This window comes from Primulina huaijiensis, chromosome 5, assembly GCF_012295235.1.
Source record: "Primulina huaijiensis isolate GDHJ02 chromosome 5, ASM1229523v2, whole genome shotgun sequence".
NCBI lineage: Eukaryota > Viridiplantae > Streptophyta > Magnoliopsida > Lamiales > Gesneriaceae > Primulina > Primulina huaijiensis.
Genome location: NC_133310.1, coordinates 3,134,644 through 3,151,476, shown reverse-complemented (window position 1 = coordinate 3,151,476; position 16,833 = coordinate 3,134,644). Strand labels below are relative to the sequence as shown.

General features: G+C 31.8%; 1 protein-coding gene across 1 annotated transcript; it reads right to left on the bottom strand.

Annotated features, from left to right (window-relative positions):
- Window positions 1-638: 638 nt before the first annotated feature.
- Window positions 639-3,841, bottom strand: LOC140976506 (multiple C2 domain and transmembrane region protein 14). Its single transcript, XM_073440720.1, has one exon. The coding sequence runs from the start codon at window positions 3,719-3,721 to the stop codon at window positions 794-796; it is 2,928 nt and encodes a 975-aa protein (XP_073296821.1). The 5' UTR covers window positions 3,722-3,841; the 3' UTR covers window positions 639-793.
- Between the last annotated feature and the right edge of the window lie 12,992 nt (window positions 3,842-16,833).

The window sequence follows — 16,833 nt, the reverse complement described above, 5'->3', positions numbered from 1 at the left end:
TATAATGATATATTTTCATATTAAATATATAATAATAAAATAAAATAATTTCAATTCAAAAATTTATATACTAAAATTATAGTTAAGGTATTAATTATTTAGTCTAAAAAATATAATTATATCATTAATAATATAAATACATATGTATTTTATATTTTAACTATACGGGCATATTTTGGATGACTGAGTTTGACCAAACACGAGATTCGTACACATGCACTCTTGTAGACTTGCTATGCAGGGTCTAAACCTGCCTCACGCGAGACTAATACAGGGCTGAGTTTAGATCCGATCTATTGTCATCTTTAGTTTTTATGATATGGAAATATAAAAAATATAGGTTATATCGAGTACCAATTTGATGTAATAATATATAGCGATTTCTGAGGACCTCATTAATTCTTCACAACGATGCATGGAAATTTTTCATATTCAATTTGGCAAATGTAACTTCCTAAATGCTTCGAACTTGAATATTAATTATTACATTTTCTCAAATATTTTGGTCGATGAATGAATTGTACCTTTAGCCTCCCTAAGCAACGGTCAAATTTTTTTAAAAAAATCCACATTTAATACACACACATCCAATGTATTGCGGACCACAAACGGTCACTTTTGGCAAAATCAGTAGTAGTATTTCAAGTCTTCCCATTCTTGTTTGAAAACAAATAAATAAATCCGATTAACCAAAAGTACACTAGGAAAGTGCATCAAATCTTTACCTAATCAAACTCTAGCAATTAATAACTGGTCACACTGCCCAAAAGAAGTTATATTTGAAAAAATCAGCCTAAATAATTCGATCGGACAACGGCGGTAACCTACGGAAAAAGTTCATCAGCACGGAGGGCATGTCGTCCCGGAACCTAGGATGACGAAGGTAGTAAAACCCAAACGCTAAGATGAATGCCTTAAAAGGTACTACGTAAAACAGCAACGAAGCAAACAGGCACAACACAACGAATATACCAGTTGCCCTCGGGTCCCTCCAGTTGAATAATGCCTCCAGTCTTTCACCTTGAGCTGCAACATCCCCCAAAAGTGTTTGGGCACGTCCTGCCAGGGCACGTAACCGGTCATATCGGACACGTACTTGGTCCATGGATTGTGTGGTTGGGAATCCATCAAACTCTTCATCAAGCTCATCTGGACCCACTGTTTCGACGTGGGACAACCTAGGATCCATTGTGACCGAGACTTGCTGACGATACCGAAACCTCAACATAATTATCAAGAATGAGTACATGAACATTGTGGGCAACATTAGTTGTGGACATAAAACGATAGCCACCAATAGGACATGGATCAAAATCGTGGTTGGAGGGTTCACCCAAGTTTGGATCCCATCGAGCCATCGTGCAAATGAGGCTGCTTTCGACAAGCAACCCACGACCCGGAACCAATTGGCTTTGCTCTTCCTCATACTCCAAATGTGCATATCAGAGTCCAACATGAATTGGACAACTTCATGCCCCAATGCCGGTTCAGATCGAGCTAACCTCATCGTGACAATCCTCGTAGCATTATGCCTCAAAACGTCTTGTTGAGCTGGTCCCAAAGGTTTCACATAATGCATCCTGGGTAACATAGGATTTGCGTATGCTTGAATAAGGCTAAGCCACGATGAGCACGAAAACCTCACCGCTATCTCGATTTCCCCCATCCTCTTGGCTCCACCAGGAAGCAACACCATCAAAGAGTAAGTCCCAACATACACTCGATTTGTGTCTAGTGTCGAGAGACGTACACGTAACTTCCCAAGTCGTACATCATTTTTCACCTCCACTTTATCATCGCACTTATACCTTCCATTGTCAAACACCCCTAAGGTCAGCACGGTGCACGGATCATACACATCCCACGTATACTGCTCGTTCCATCGTGGATTAAACCGATCGAGAATGGTTCTTGTCCGAACCCACTTTGGTCCATACTTTGCCACCACGTAGGCATCAGTGGTCCCACGCGTACCATCTTTGGTCTTCACAGGGAGCAAATTGGTAGCCCCTCTGATGCCTACTTCAAGCAAACCAACAGGCTGCTTTGACAATTGCTTGGCAGTGGGCCGAACATCGCTGGTCACATGAGCCGCCTCGTCAAGCACATGATATCCACCTTCCAAACAAACACGAACGTGTATCCTCCCACCGTACGGCTTATTGTTATCATCACGGATTAAGTTAAACCACCTGGATCTTGGCTCTGATTTGTCGTCTGTTCGCTTATCCACCGTAGTTACCTGCACTTTAGCGTAGCCTACCGTGTTACCATTTGTGAAATCTTCAACTGTAATAGTGAAAAATGGCTCAAATGGCTCAGCTGCAACAAAAATAAGGTCTTCATTCCACGTGGGATGGGAAGAGCCAATGCATGTTCGGCTTGTCTTGAACAGTTGTGCGCCGAGCTGGGCCTTAACATATAGCTCCGGATTCCGAACCTTAGGCTCGGTCCCACCAGACCCAGAATCAAGCTGCAAATCTTGTGTTTGGATGACCGTTACCCTTAAATACCATAACTTTGGAGACAAGTAAACTTTGGCCCGGGTCTCAGGGATCAACCCTCCGGAATCCGACTGCCAGGCCTCCTGGAAAGCTTCGTCCGCCTGAGTACCTACCCACACAGATAACATGATGTCATTTCCCGGCGACCCTTCTCCTTCCAAGCTGTACCACTGTGGGGCTAATGGGCTGTCGGGAGGCACCCTTCTCGGCACCTCCAGAAGATCAAAAGACACCGTACCGGCGGTGCTCTCCACTTTACTGTCGCTTTCTGGGCCTTTCTTCTGAGCCATGATGGAAACGTCTAGTGAAGTTGAATTCAAGCTTTCTTTTTCGAAAGCGAAGACCTGATCAATTACTTTGTTTGGGGCCTGTGATTCGGTCTTGACTGTGTGAGTCCCGATCACGAGCTTCGCACAGAACGAAGACTCTGGTTCTGGATTCAAGATATTGACTTTCACCACTCGAACATAGAGAAATGGCATTTGATCGACAAGATCAAAGGCAACGCGCCGATCAGTGCCTCCAGTAGAGAATTTCGGAAAAAGTTTCGATTCCGTATCTCTATTTTTCAAGTTTCCTGGAAGCACAGTATTTTCAGATTCTGGTGCATCTACCTTAGTGGGCGGCGTTTCGGGAGGTGGCGCTGTGTTCTCCGGTGGTTTATCTTCTTTTTTGGCCTCTTCTTCTCCCTTTCCCTCTTCTTTATTCTCTTCCTTAACTTCAGCCGCCTTTTTCTCCTCTTCCTTGTCCTTCTCCGGTTGTTTCTCCTCCACCGCCGTTTCTGCAGCATCAGGCTTCTCGGGAGTCGGAGGAGGCTCTTCCTCATACCAAATTTTCAAACCAATCTCACCTTTGATCTGAGAAAACACACTCCTTTTCTCCAACGGATAGTAAACCAAAGAAGCTTCCCCGCCGCCTTTCACGAAAGTGCTCCCAGAGATCTTCACTTTCCCAAGAAAAGTGCTCCTCTTCCCAGTCTTCTTATCATTGTAAACGTTCAGCTCCAACATCTTTTCCGCCATGAACTCAACATCATGAACTGAAAATTCGAGCTTTTCATCCCAGTATGGGTTGAGATCTCTGCAAATAGTCTTGGTACGGCGCCGTTGGCCATCAAAATCCACGATGACATAAGCGCTGGCTGTCCCCTGTCCGTCTTTGGGCATCAAGTTCTTGGCATTTTGGACTTCGACACTCAGTTTTCTGATCTCAGCCATCAGTGCGACACTGATTACAAATTTCTTGAAATGGGAACCAAACCTATTTCTATATTAAAAAAAAAAGTCTGTTTTCGGATGGTGGTGAAATGGAGCAGAGAAAGAGAGAAGGCGATAAAATTGAACTGAGTTAGACACAGTAGCTAGAGAAATTAGTGTAATTTATAAGAGATTAAAAAAGAGAGGAGATTAAACACACAGAGGAGCGGGATTAAGTTCAGAGTCTCGGGTAGTAACCCGAACCCGAAATACAAATTTCGGGTTTCCGAAAAAAAATCGGGTACTCAATTTTAAAATATTTGTAATATATATATATATAGTTTTATATTTTAAATCAAGGAATAAAAACTAAATCCCCATAATTTGTCTTCACTTTTTATCTCAGTGACTACGTTTCTGCTCCTTCATCTTCTCGTCTACGGGCTGCAAAGCCAAGGAACAAGAACAAGTCACAACTGCACGAGCACTCTCGAGCCTCGGCAATCGGCTCTCGGTGGAAGGTCGATTCTTTCACTGTCATAATTCATGCCTTCTTTGTTTTCATTTGGATTTTTGTTTGAGCACTTGGATTTTTGTATTTCTGTTTGAGCACTTGGATCATTTGTATTTCACTGTACAGGCACTTGGATTAAATTTTTGACTTAAATTTCAGGTAACCGAAATCGGGTATCCGACTATACCCGAAAATTTCGGGTACCCGAACCATCGGGTAGCACGGATTAAAGTTCGAGTTCGGGTATTAAATGTGCTACCCGAAAATTTCGGGTACCCGAACCAAACTACCCGAACCCGTGAAACCCGACCCGACCCCACCCCTAGTTCAGACACCACTTTGACCGCTGTTTAAAGACTTTCTTCTTGTTAATCAATTTGCTGTTTAGTAAATATTCATTAATTTATTCGGACAAGATAATTGATTATTCTCCGCAGTCTGCACAATATAAAAACTAATTATTTAAAACTAGATTTAAGTACAATTTTATGTAATTGTCTGAGTAGAGACCACGTGGGATGTGTGTGAACGGCTCTCTCTGACATTTTAATTTTTTGTTTTCTCAGCTTATTATATAAAACTAAAATCATAAACTTTTGTCAAAAAAAAAAATTAAAGCTATAATTAAATATGAGTCACACTGGTGGTTTTGGAGAGTCATGCAACATTACTTTCCATACCTACAATCTCACACATGATGCATGCGGTCAAAACCATTCATCAATTGTCGCAGTCGATTAGTTATCTCACGTCGATTTAATAAAATTTTTGAAATTTACATATATAGACTTGAGCAATCCTCCCCCAACTAGCTTTTGAGGTTGAATTAGGTCAAATGCTCAATCTTAACACGGTATTCAGGTTCCACCATTATGTGTTGTACTGCTCATAATTGGACCAATCATTCTGCTCATGATTGAGTTATTTGTAGAACTTCACGTTTCAGATGTTCATTCTTAGACGTGAGGAGGGGTGTTAATTGACTCACATCAATTGGATAAAATTTCTGAGAGTTGCATATATGGATTTTGACAATCTTCAATTTTTTTGCTAGCTTTTGAGTTTAAATTATGTCAAAATCTCAATTTTAACACAATCGACATTTTTTTTCTTTTTCTTTCTAAAATTTTTATGGGGCTCTCGGTTTTGTTTTTTCTTTATTTCTTTTTCAAGTTATTCAAACAATAGTTATTTAAAAAATATTTAATTAATTAGAAAGAAAAATATACTGTAACAATTTGATAATAAATCGATAGTTGATGTCATAAAATAGAATGTCTCTAATGGACAAAAATGTATGGGTAGGTCCCGTGCTGGATATGTACATATCCTTGTGCTCTTTGGCTTTTGCAAATTATATACGGTTGGTTGGTTGGTTGGTTGGTTGGCAACTTCTTAATTTAGAACTAAATCTTCACTGCAAATATGAACGTTACATTGTTTACTGGTCCACACATTTTTGTCGCCCGTTTGTTCTATATTGCTTTAAGCAGAGCTATAATATATATAGAAAATTGTATAATGATTTTTCTTTATACTAATTATTAGTATGGTATGTGTATTTTCCTTCAAGTTCACAATTAGTTCCACAATTTATATATCACTATTATTATTATTTTTTGTGCAAGTATTCAATGTCTTGGTATGAAGGACTGACTTGCAAAGTCGGCGTATTAAAATGGAGCGTACCAAAAATTCAATAAAACGTTAATAGGGAAAATTTCAAACAATCCATCAAACTCTATTTTCATTTAGAATTTAATCTCTCTTTCATAAAAAATTAGTTTAAGATCCCTACTATATTTAAGATTTTGCAAAATCATCATTGGATCCTCTGTTTTGATACGTGGGGTTGTTATACATATCGAATATGTCCAAAAACATAGGACTACACAAGATTTCTAGCCTATATACCATGAATGAAAGTTTTTTGAATAACTCGTCATGCTTCCGTATAATTAAAAAATATTTTACATCTTTGACCGGAATGTCGTCGTGTTGTATTCAACGGGTTTTACGGACTGTTTCTCACAACCTAACCATTCAGTCACAACAGATGGTTCATGACGTAGATCTCTTTAATGACACTTATCATGACTCTGTATCACTTTCTACCTTATGATGTATAGTAAATAAGTTTATTTTTGAAAATAATATATACATGAGAGGGCCGTAGTAAGCATTTATTATTTTATTCAAACATATAATATGTTATTACATAGTAACCTCCTATAGATGAGGAGAAACTTGTTTAGCTACTAACAAGACACATAAACTGAAAATATTACAAATTTTATTCTGAAAGAAAATTGGAGAGATTTAATTATGTCTTCATTTTCCTTCAGTCCTACTATATACAAAAGTCTTGGTATTTGAAATATGAACTTCAAACTTGTGATTTTTTTTGCCAGTTGTGGCCAACAACATTTTTTAATTGGTGTACCACTAATTAGTAGTCTGTTATGTTGTGGTGGTTGAATGGTATATCATTTACTAATGGAGTAGTTGGATCACATGATTTTTTTATCTTTGTCGAAGAATCTTTTGTTTTGGTATAGTCCCTGAAGAAAACATGATTTGTGTAAACCTTCACCACTTAGACTTGTCTCCACATTATGTGTTCGGTCAGATCTAGTACAAAAACCTTTCTCGAATTCTGGCTCTTTCTGGTTTGGAGATTCTGGGTAGATTTTTTCTGACTATCTTCCCACATGAGTTATATTACAGAATTTCCGACGAGTTTCTTCACTCTGCTACAACTTTGTGTTCCGCATAATATTTATTTATTTTTTTCCAGATATTTCTTCTACAAACTTGTAGTTTTTCTTGTAATGATATTCAACAGAAAGATTCATTTACAGAATTTTGATAAAACTTAAATGAAAACTTGATTTTGTTCATCTCTATAAGACAGACTCATAATCACCATTTTCGTCAGATGGAGATGTCGTCTTCAGTGAGTGATGAAACAAAAGGTGTATCATTCTTTGGAGGACTCTTGATAAACTTCTGAATGTTCATGTCTGGTTTTCTCTCCTTATGAAGTAAAAGACTTACTGTGAGCTTTTTTCGGTTGGTTCTAGTACTGCAATAAAAAAGTAAAGCTTTGAAATATCTCATTTCGACAAATAATCATTATTTACACATGTTTTATGAACAGCTTCCTAGATTTATTTTGATAATGCTGAGATTTCTGGGAAGTTGAGTGATGTATAAACTGAGTCAAGAGCATCGTGTTCATATCATACTTTTACCTCATTGGGATATGAATTTAGTTTCATCTATATCTTATTATACTTTCCTGCTATATTAACTCGAATTGTGGCTAGGTTGATACATGTTCTTGTTTTAATTTCTCTCAGTTCTTTTAATATGCATGAAATGGAGAAATTATAAGCTCGTTAGTACCAACATTATATTTTTCCTTATCAGTTTGAGGTCTAAGGTTGATCTCTCATTCTTCAATCTCCAAGGTGAAGGATTGACTAAAAGGCTCGATAAAATGATCTAGAGATTCAATTTTTTACTTTTTTCGACCCATCTAAAGATGATCCAACTTAACACTTGTGCTATGAGTACTTGAATCTTCTGCTCTAGGTATAGAGTCATGTACCAGAAAATTCTCCATTTGACAAATCAGTGACATCTTGATAGCCTGGAGGATCGGCCAACACTTGCGAATGTTACCATCAAATATAGTTTTTGGTAAAACGACAACTGCTCAATCTGACAAAAATATTTCTAAAAACCAAATCACATTTTAATTAAAAATTAAATGTTTTTTTTTTAAAGTTTTTTTAATCATTATTTATATTATTATTATTATTTGCACTTATTATAATTATCGCTATTATTAATTATTTTTTTATATTATTTATTATAATTAGTTCAAATAAATCATGCAATGATAGTTTCATGACCACAGTCTCACACTTGAGGCGTGATCGTTATGCGGTCAAAAGCCACTCATCAATAATACCAATAACTTTTTAACTTTGGTCATTATTGATACCTTAAAATATGATAAAACGACAATATATTAACTTTGAAATGGAAAAAAGCTGAGGATGGAATGAGAAAGTTATTTCATTTATGCAATTGTACGAGGACAAATGAGAAATGAATGAAATGGAAATTTCTGGGTGTAATAATTTCTTTAGATTGAGTAAAACAATCGAAAATAACGTTTAGAATATTGTATGATTTATAAAATATAATTTTTGATAAAGTGGGCACTCAATCTAGAATTATTTTTAAAAACCAAGTCACATTTTAATTAAGCATTTAAATAATTGTTATTTAATTTTTTTTATTATCATTAATATTAGTATTTACTCTACAATTAAATAATTATTATTAATGTTTATATTATTTATTTTAACTTTCGTTGTTGTCCGTATTTATTTACTTAATTATTTATTAATGTTCTCATTGTCTAATAATAATTAATTTTATATATTTATTTATTATTATCGTTAATATGACGATTACTAAATGATAAATGTTATCATTACTATTTATTTTATATCATCAAATATCAATATTATTCATTATTATATTTATTATTATGATAAAATTAGTATTATGATAAATATTAAACCCGTGAAATAAATATTTCTTGATTTTGTCGCCGTAAATGCTTTTATTTATCTCATTTTTGTGTATTATTTGTCATTAAATGATTTTAATAATTTATGTTGTCAAATTTTAATATTAATTTATTATATTTGAAGCGAATCGGGATCATGATCTGACGATACGTACCTATCCCACTAGTGAGAAAAAAAAAATGTTGAATGAAGAAGATTACAGAGATCTTATGTACAACAATAAATTCCATGATAGTCAAAAGTATTTATTCCTACAAATTAATCAAAGAAATATATTGATACATTAAATGGGAAGAGATATAATATTATCTGAATTTTGTCAACAAATTAAGGAATATATGAAATTGCGTGAGTAAAATGAAAACTGGATAAATCCAAAGTAATCAGCTCCATGATTGTGACGTCTTGGGGCTGAAGAGAGCCGGTGGTGATCGTCGGTGTCATGAGATTGCACGGACAATAAACGGTTTTTGACAGACTTCTAGGCGAAAAAAACATGAATGAACCGATCTTAAACTGAAACGAGAGGGATTCCAAATCTGTTCGGATATTAAACTGTGCAGATGAATAGTGTTTAAAAGATTTGATATGCACTAATCATCTCAAAAAGATGTATCTTCATTTCAGGAGTTCATTACATAAGAACTCCAAAGTGAAACACATAGCAATTCTGGAATTGATGACCATAAGTTTCTTAGGATGCGTGTGAGTGAGTACGAGTAATTATGGGATGGGTGACCGGAAGTTTCCGCGGTGCATGTGTGTATGTATATATATGTATATATAAAAAAAATATAATTAATGCGTGAGCAAATTGAAATAGAGTAAATGGAACGCAATCTGCATGATCCCATGAAATAAATGTTTGTTGATTTTGCCACCATATTTATATATCCTCCTTCCTTCTAAAATATATATGCGTGTGTGTGTAATTTTGGACCATATTCATCATCGTTCTTCATATGTTCTGACTCATGAAGATCCAACAAAAGACTTGTCTCCTTCTTCTCACTGCCCTTCTAATCTTTTCTCATGCCCGAACGGTTTCGTCGATTCGAAAATCAAGTATGCTGATTTATTACCTACTTTTTTTCCTTTCAGTTCACTCGAACGTACATTTAATGGATTTGTGCTATATTTTGTTTCTATTGCAGAACTATTTATATCGAACCAGACGACGTCGTCCCTGTTCGACAAACTTTCTGATCATGTAAATTAATTTCATTAAGACTTCTCTCCTTCACTGTAAGAAATTCGCAGACCCAAAAATGGTTTAAATATGTGATATTTTCAATATTGCAGGATGAGAGAAGCATCAATGTTGAGAAAGGAATGATGGATTATACTGAGCCAGGCCCGAATCCGGCCCATGATCCGAAGAAACCAACTCCTCCTTCAAGCTAGTGTTGAATGAAGGAAGAGACATAATAATAAATTCTATTGCTTCCCCATGGACAAAATTATTGCATCGTAATATAAAGATGATGTAATAATAACGATATTATTAGTTTTAAATAAAAGTTTACAAATTATTGGACAATATATTTTTGAAAGATTGCTCAAGATAGAAAAACTAGAGTTTTAAGACATGTAGGGGAATTCTCTTTGACAGAAATTGTAAAAAATTTGTGTATCAAATTTAAATGTTGTAACACCTAGTGATAACACGCAACGGAATAATACAACACACAAATAAATAACTTAAACTAAAATAATTGTGCACAAGTATTGGTACATCATGTCAAAATAATCACTAGAAAACAACTTGAGTTTACAAAAACCAACACTAGTGATTTTTAACGAAAACTAATTTTCTCAACACGTTGAAAAAACAAATTGATTTCTAAAAAAAATAATCAAAATAAAAAAGCAAAATATGGTGTCGAAAACTAGAGTAATAAAAACACGACTTTCAGTCAACACTTCCACGCATGTTGTCTGCAGATGTCTTCAACAATCACGACATCACGTAAAACAACACTCTTCAATACAAGCATGTCCTTGTGAATTGTTTTTCCCTGAAGTTCACGGCGTGCAAAAAGTGCAAAATTACGAAGCCACCCAAAAGCGAAAACGAAAGTCTTTTCCATCCGCTGATTTCTGTTACTTATAACATCATTCTCTCATATGGTTTATCTCTAAAAGAAATTCTACAAGATATGAGAAACAAGAGTTTTATCAGAAATAAACTCTAAGAATTATCATATAATTCTTATCATAATTATCACATATCGAGNCTTATTTTTTATTTTATAATCACTCTTATTATATATCAATTACTTATCTATCAAACGAACCAAATGGTGCATTCTTTTACCTTTTAAGAGTACGAATCCAGGAATAGACTTTGTTATAATGAGTAATAAATGATCTTGTACGATTCATTTAATGAAATTAAATGAAATGTATTATTGTACAAAACAGCCACATTAAATAGAGACATCTTCTTATAGATAGTACAAACAAATGGATAACAACAGTTTCTTATTGAAGATTATATGATTTGATGTTAGTCTGACATGTTATCATAACTCATAAGAGACTAACAGGATTACTACTACTTCTCGTTTTGAATTACTGAATTCTAGGCATATTGATGTCTGATTTTTACTTCCTACTGGAAATTCTTTTTAGCGAGTGTTCTTGTTTTCTTTAACTATAAAACAAGCAAAACCCTAAGATTTTTTTTTAAAGTGGCATATCACTAAAACTAAGGTTCTGATTTTCTTTAAGCAGTACAACACTAAAACTAAAGTTCTGGTGTTCCTTAAGATTTTGATTTTTCTTAAGCAATACATTGCTAAAACTAATGTTCTGGTTTTTTTTAAGCAATTCAGCACCACAATTAAGATTTTCTTTACTCATTTTCTGTTTATTTTTCGAGTATCCTGGAGGGATTTTGCCATTGTTCCAACAACATAGTGAAGACAATATTTCTTTATGGACAGTGAATCATGTTCGAAACAAAATCATATTCTGAAATACTTTTTCTAACATCATCATCATCATCATCATCATCATATATATATATATATATATGGATGAACATGAAATTATATGCCTTGAATAGTAATACCATGTCTGCATCAGTCACCAAATTCCAGAGTATATGCCAACTATTTTGCTGTGTGTAGTTTCTATTTTTGTTCATTTTTCTGTCATTGGGGTGACTTTATTATTATTATTTTTACTCAAATACCTAACAATCCGACCTATAGTCACTTAAGTAGATACAACCTTACGAGTCCATACGTCGTTTTGTATGAGATTCTGTGCTGTCGCTGTAACTTTTGGTCTTATAACAAGCAGATACAATCTTACGAGTTCACATGTCGTTTTTTATGAAACTTTGTGCTGTCACTGTAACTTTTAGTCTTATAACAAGCAGCTTAATCTTAATAGATACTAATTGGAAAATATAATATCATCGTAAACACATGATCAAAAATTGAAATTTAGATTGTATTAATTAGTAACTCTAATTTTTAAGTTACTGCATCGTTTATAAGATTTGAGTTATACTATTATCATCAGTTACGACTTTCGATAAAAAAATACGTTGATCTTACTATATTACTTTTTTATTTATAAAATTAAATCAACATAATGTAATACATTTTAATTCAAGAATGAGAATTAATTAAATTTCATTACATTGTAATACATTATCCTTTATTAATTATTTATTCACATCATGATTTAATAAATGACATTTATTTATATTAAAGAAATATAAGTTTGGAAATTTTGTCAATTTAATAATTTGATGGGCACCAAAACTAAGCATAATGCACCAACTTGTATTATTTATTGGGCTAATCGCCCATTAGGTTATTATTTTAGGTCATATTACAACTTTGGTCCTCCAATTTTCGAGATGTTTCCAAATTTGTCCTTTAAGCAAAAAACTTATAAAAAATTATCAAAATAACATTGTATTACTAATAAATTATATAAATTGTATTACTAATAAATTATATAAATGGCAATGAAAATGGTATCATAATCTAGGCTGAATATTTTAGACATATTAAATTATTATTGTGTAACTTACTTGGCCGAGGATGATAATTTTTTCAAATCAGGGATCCGAATATATATTCGAGATTTTTAATTTTCAGATATTATTTTAATATTTTAGAATATTCCAAGAAAAAAAATGTGTGAAATTTATTGTATTTAAGATCATATGTTTTTATAAATCAGATATAAAACTTCTTAAAAATTGAGTACATATGCTTGGATTTACAATTGCGAATATATATATATATATATTTTTTTGCATAAAACTCAATAAAGCCCAAGCCACAAATTTGTTTGTTGGACACCTATTTTAACAATTTCATCACGGTATCTAGTGGTCAACAATATATATATATATTTTATGTTGTATTGTTTATTTAAATAGAAATAAGCCTAATAAATCCGATTATTATTTCCTATAACACCTTTCAAATAATTGCACTATTTTTGCAATTCATGAAAATTGAACAGATGTCTTATCTCTGATATTAATTATAAGATTGAAAATTTATAGTTTTATTAAATTATAACTAATAGAATAATGAAACTCAAATTTTTTAAAGTCATACAATAATAATAATATAGACGTTGATCGGTCTCTATATTTAACTTTTTCAAATTATTCTTTAACAAATACTTAAAATTTATATCTTTAATATTAAATAAATATCATGATATTAAATTTATTCATTATTATATTATATAAAAAAAATTGGATGCTTTAATTGATTATATAAATTATTTCGAGTTTAAATTTAATATATATGTGTTTTAATAAACTTATATAATTTGTTGTTTCATAGTAAAAATAATGAAATATATAATCGGCGTGCTAACAAGACGCGCCAAAATCTAAAAATGTGCGCTGGATTGAAAGTGGTCCAAACAGCCCCCCAGCCACGTCACTTCTAATTCTGCCAACATGTCCTCTTCTGATGACAACTTGTCATTTTTTGTAATATAGCTCATTATATATATACACATATATATAAACTTAAACCTCATTAATTATATATTATAAAATCGAACTATTGTTGTTTTATTAAAAATTATATTTGATAATAATAATATAATTTTAATTTTTTAAATTATACATCAACTCAAATGTTATAGTTCGATAGTCTTCATAACAGAAATAATTATTACATACGGATATATACATTGAATTAAATTAAACATATAAGTGAATAGGTTTTTTTTTTATTATGATTGTGATTAAGAAAATATGCATATTTGATTTATTTAAACAAAAATATGGTAATTTTGATCCTTTAAATTTGTTTATTTGCAGTTTTTAATCATCTATGTAGACCAATTTCATTTAGTCCGCTGCCTTTGTATTTTATGCAATTTTTTGGTTATTTTTTCGACTTGTTACTGATGTCGTGCTAACATGAAGTTGACATGGCTTCTATGCGTCGCTCAATTAGACAATTTGACAACGTTAGTTTTCAAGAAAAATGATTAAAATCGTCAAAAATTGAAGTTTACATAACTAAGATCTCATTTCTACAACATAAAAACCAAAATAACAAAAACACAAACATATATGACGAAAATTATAAATTTCCCTATTTAAATTTTAACCAATTTTTTTTTAACTTAAATATATTAAAATATAAAAATAGTTTCATTCTAAAAAAATTAAAAATAGATTTATCAATTTATATATTTGGGTCGTTTTGTCTCATTCTTTTACTCACGAGATAATATTAATTTGTAAAAAAAAAATACAAGTTTTTAACTGATTTAAAAAATATATTTGTTATGTTAATATTAGCATTGATATTAATTTTATGATTATGATTGTGATTATTATAAGATAAAATGTTTTTTGATTTATCAAAATATATAACTAATAGTTGTGGTGTAACTTAAAATCTTAAAAATTGTATAATAGTTTAAGTGTCACGCGTCAATCATTTTCATATCAAATATAATTATTACTATCTAACTATCAATCTTTCAATAATTACGTTCATTGCAATATATGATAATCGAAATATGACATTTATTTTTATATTGATCATATGATCAAACGTTTGTTGTTTTATCAAAAACTATAAATAGTAGAAATATTAAAACTCAAATCAATTAAAACATATATTAATCCAAACACCACATGTCACTCATTGTTTTAGCTAAGATTAAAATGATTATTATACCTATGAATTATGCTTATTACTTGTAGGTTTGGTTTAAGTAAGGGCTAAGAGAGGGTTTGGTCGATGAAAAAAAAAAGGTTTAGGTTGGTGAAAACCGCATATAAAAAAAGAGTAGGTCTCTTGTGAGACGGTTTCACGAATCTTTATCTGTGAGAANAAAGACAAAACTCTTAATTAAATATTTCACACAATCTTATCAATAAAGAAAAAATATTTAAGAAAGAGATTATTTCAAGAAATAAATTATATTCTGAAAACCAAGAATAATTTTCCACAAAATATTTCGTGCTACATTCATTTTAAAATTTATTTATGTTCATATTTTATACACAGATGTTATTTTAAAGCAAGTCTGAATGTGTAGACTTTTAAGACAAAATATTTCGTGCAAGATTCGTTGCACGGGAGCACTCGATTTCTACGCCGTAATGTCAGTTTCGTGCTCCGTGAGTTTCTTCTTTTTTTACGTGCATATATTATTATGTCCACAACCACAATAACATAGAAAATTGAGGTGTGATTTACCTTTTCCACTTACAGTGGAATAGTTTGAAAGAAAGATTTGCTTATTTACCATCTTCCAATTGGATATATCATATGGTACGCCATTTTTTAAAGGAGGAATGATACTTATTTAACAGAAGATAGACTATTGATAAATTAGCAAATTTGTTTATAAATTATTGCAAATGATTTAATTGATTTATGAATTATTTATAATTTGACAAATTGATATCTCTTAACCTAAATTGCTTTTAAAGTATAATTATCATTAATAAATTCAAATTTTCAAATTTATTTAATATATTTTTTAAACTAATTTTTTATTTTAAAATTTTATTTTATAAATAAGTATAAATTCAAATATACAATTAACTTTTTTAACATATTGATAGAAATAAAATAAAATAAATAAAAATATGTTACAACACCTCGAAAGTATTGTTTTCGAACGACCAAAACAAAAATAATCATTATTTTAGTTTTCAAATTTTGGTATTGATTTGTTGGAATTTGGAAATTGTTAAACATGAAAGTTATAGTTTATGAAAAGACTGAGTCTTTAGGAAAAAACGATAGCGTGTGTGGCAACCGAAACACCAATACGACAAGGCATGAGAATTAAATCTCATTCACTCACGATTTACATAACTCTAATGGCAAGAAGTTTTCGCATTTGATTTAGAAATTTCTGGTAACTTTAATAATTTTTTCACTTTTGCTTTAATTTAAATTCAAATTAATTTTAATGGCTTTTCGATATCGCCCGAAGCATTCATTTGACAACGCGTGAAAAATTCCACTCAATAATGATCTTTAACTTTCATGTTGAAAACAGATAAAATACCATGTTGTGAAAAATTAAATGGTGATTCTTTTAGTTCGATCATTCAAAAACAATACATTCGAGCTCTAATGACGATATTGATTTATTATATTTTTATCAATGTAATAAAAAAATAGTTGTATATTTATTTATCATAATATATTTTTTATATATGATTGAATTTAATAATATTAAATGAGTTAAAAAGAATTTAGGTTAAAGGTAAAATTGAGTGTTGAAATACCCACGGGTGATAACAAATTAAAGACAATAATGTGCGTCTAACCACAAAGAAAAAGGATGCATTAAAGTCAAAATTCCCGTGCACGCACAGTCAACAAAGTTACTTAATCCAAGCGAAATTCAATCCTATACCGAGGAAAGTGAAATGGTAGTAAAAGATCTCGATCTTATATTTATTTTATAATTCAAAGATAATAACTAATTGTACATACCAATTTCGATTTTTTTATCAACATTTCAATAGTACATAA

What these genes read in the sequence shown, in the direction of transcription:
- LOC140976506 (XM_073440720.1), bottom strand. Translation starts at nt 3,721, where the DNA reads ATGGCTGAGATCAGAAAACTGAGTGTCGAAGTCCAAAATGCCAAGAAC.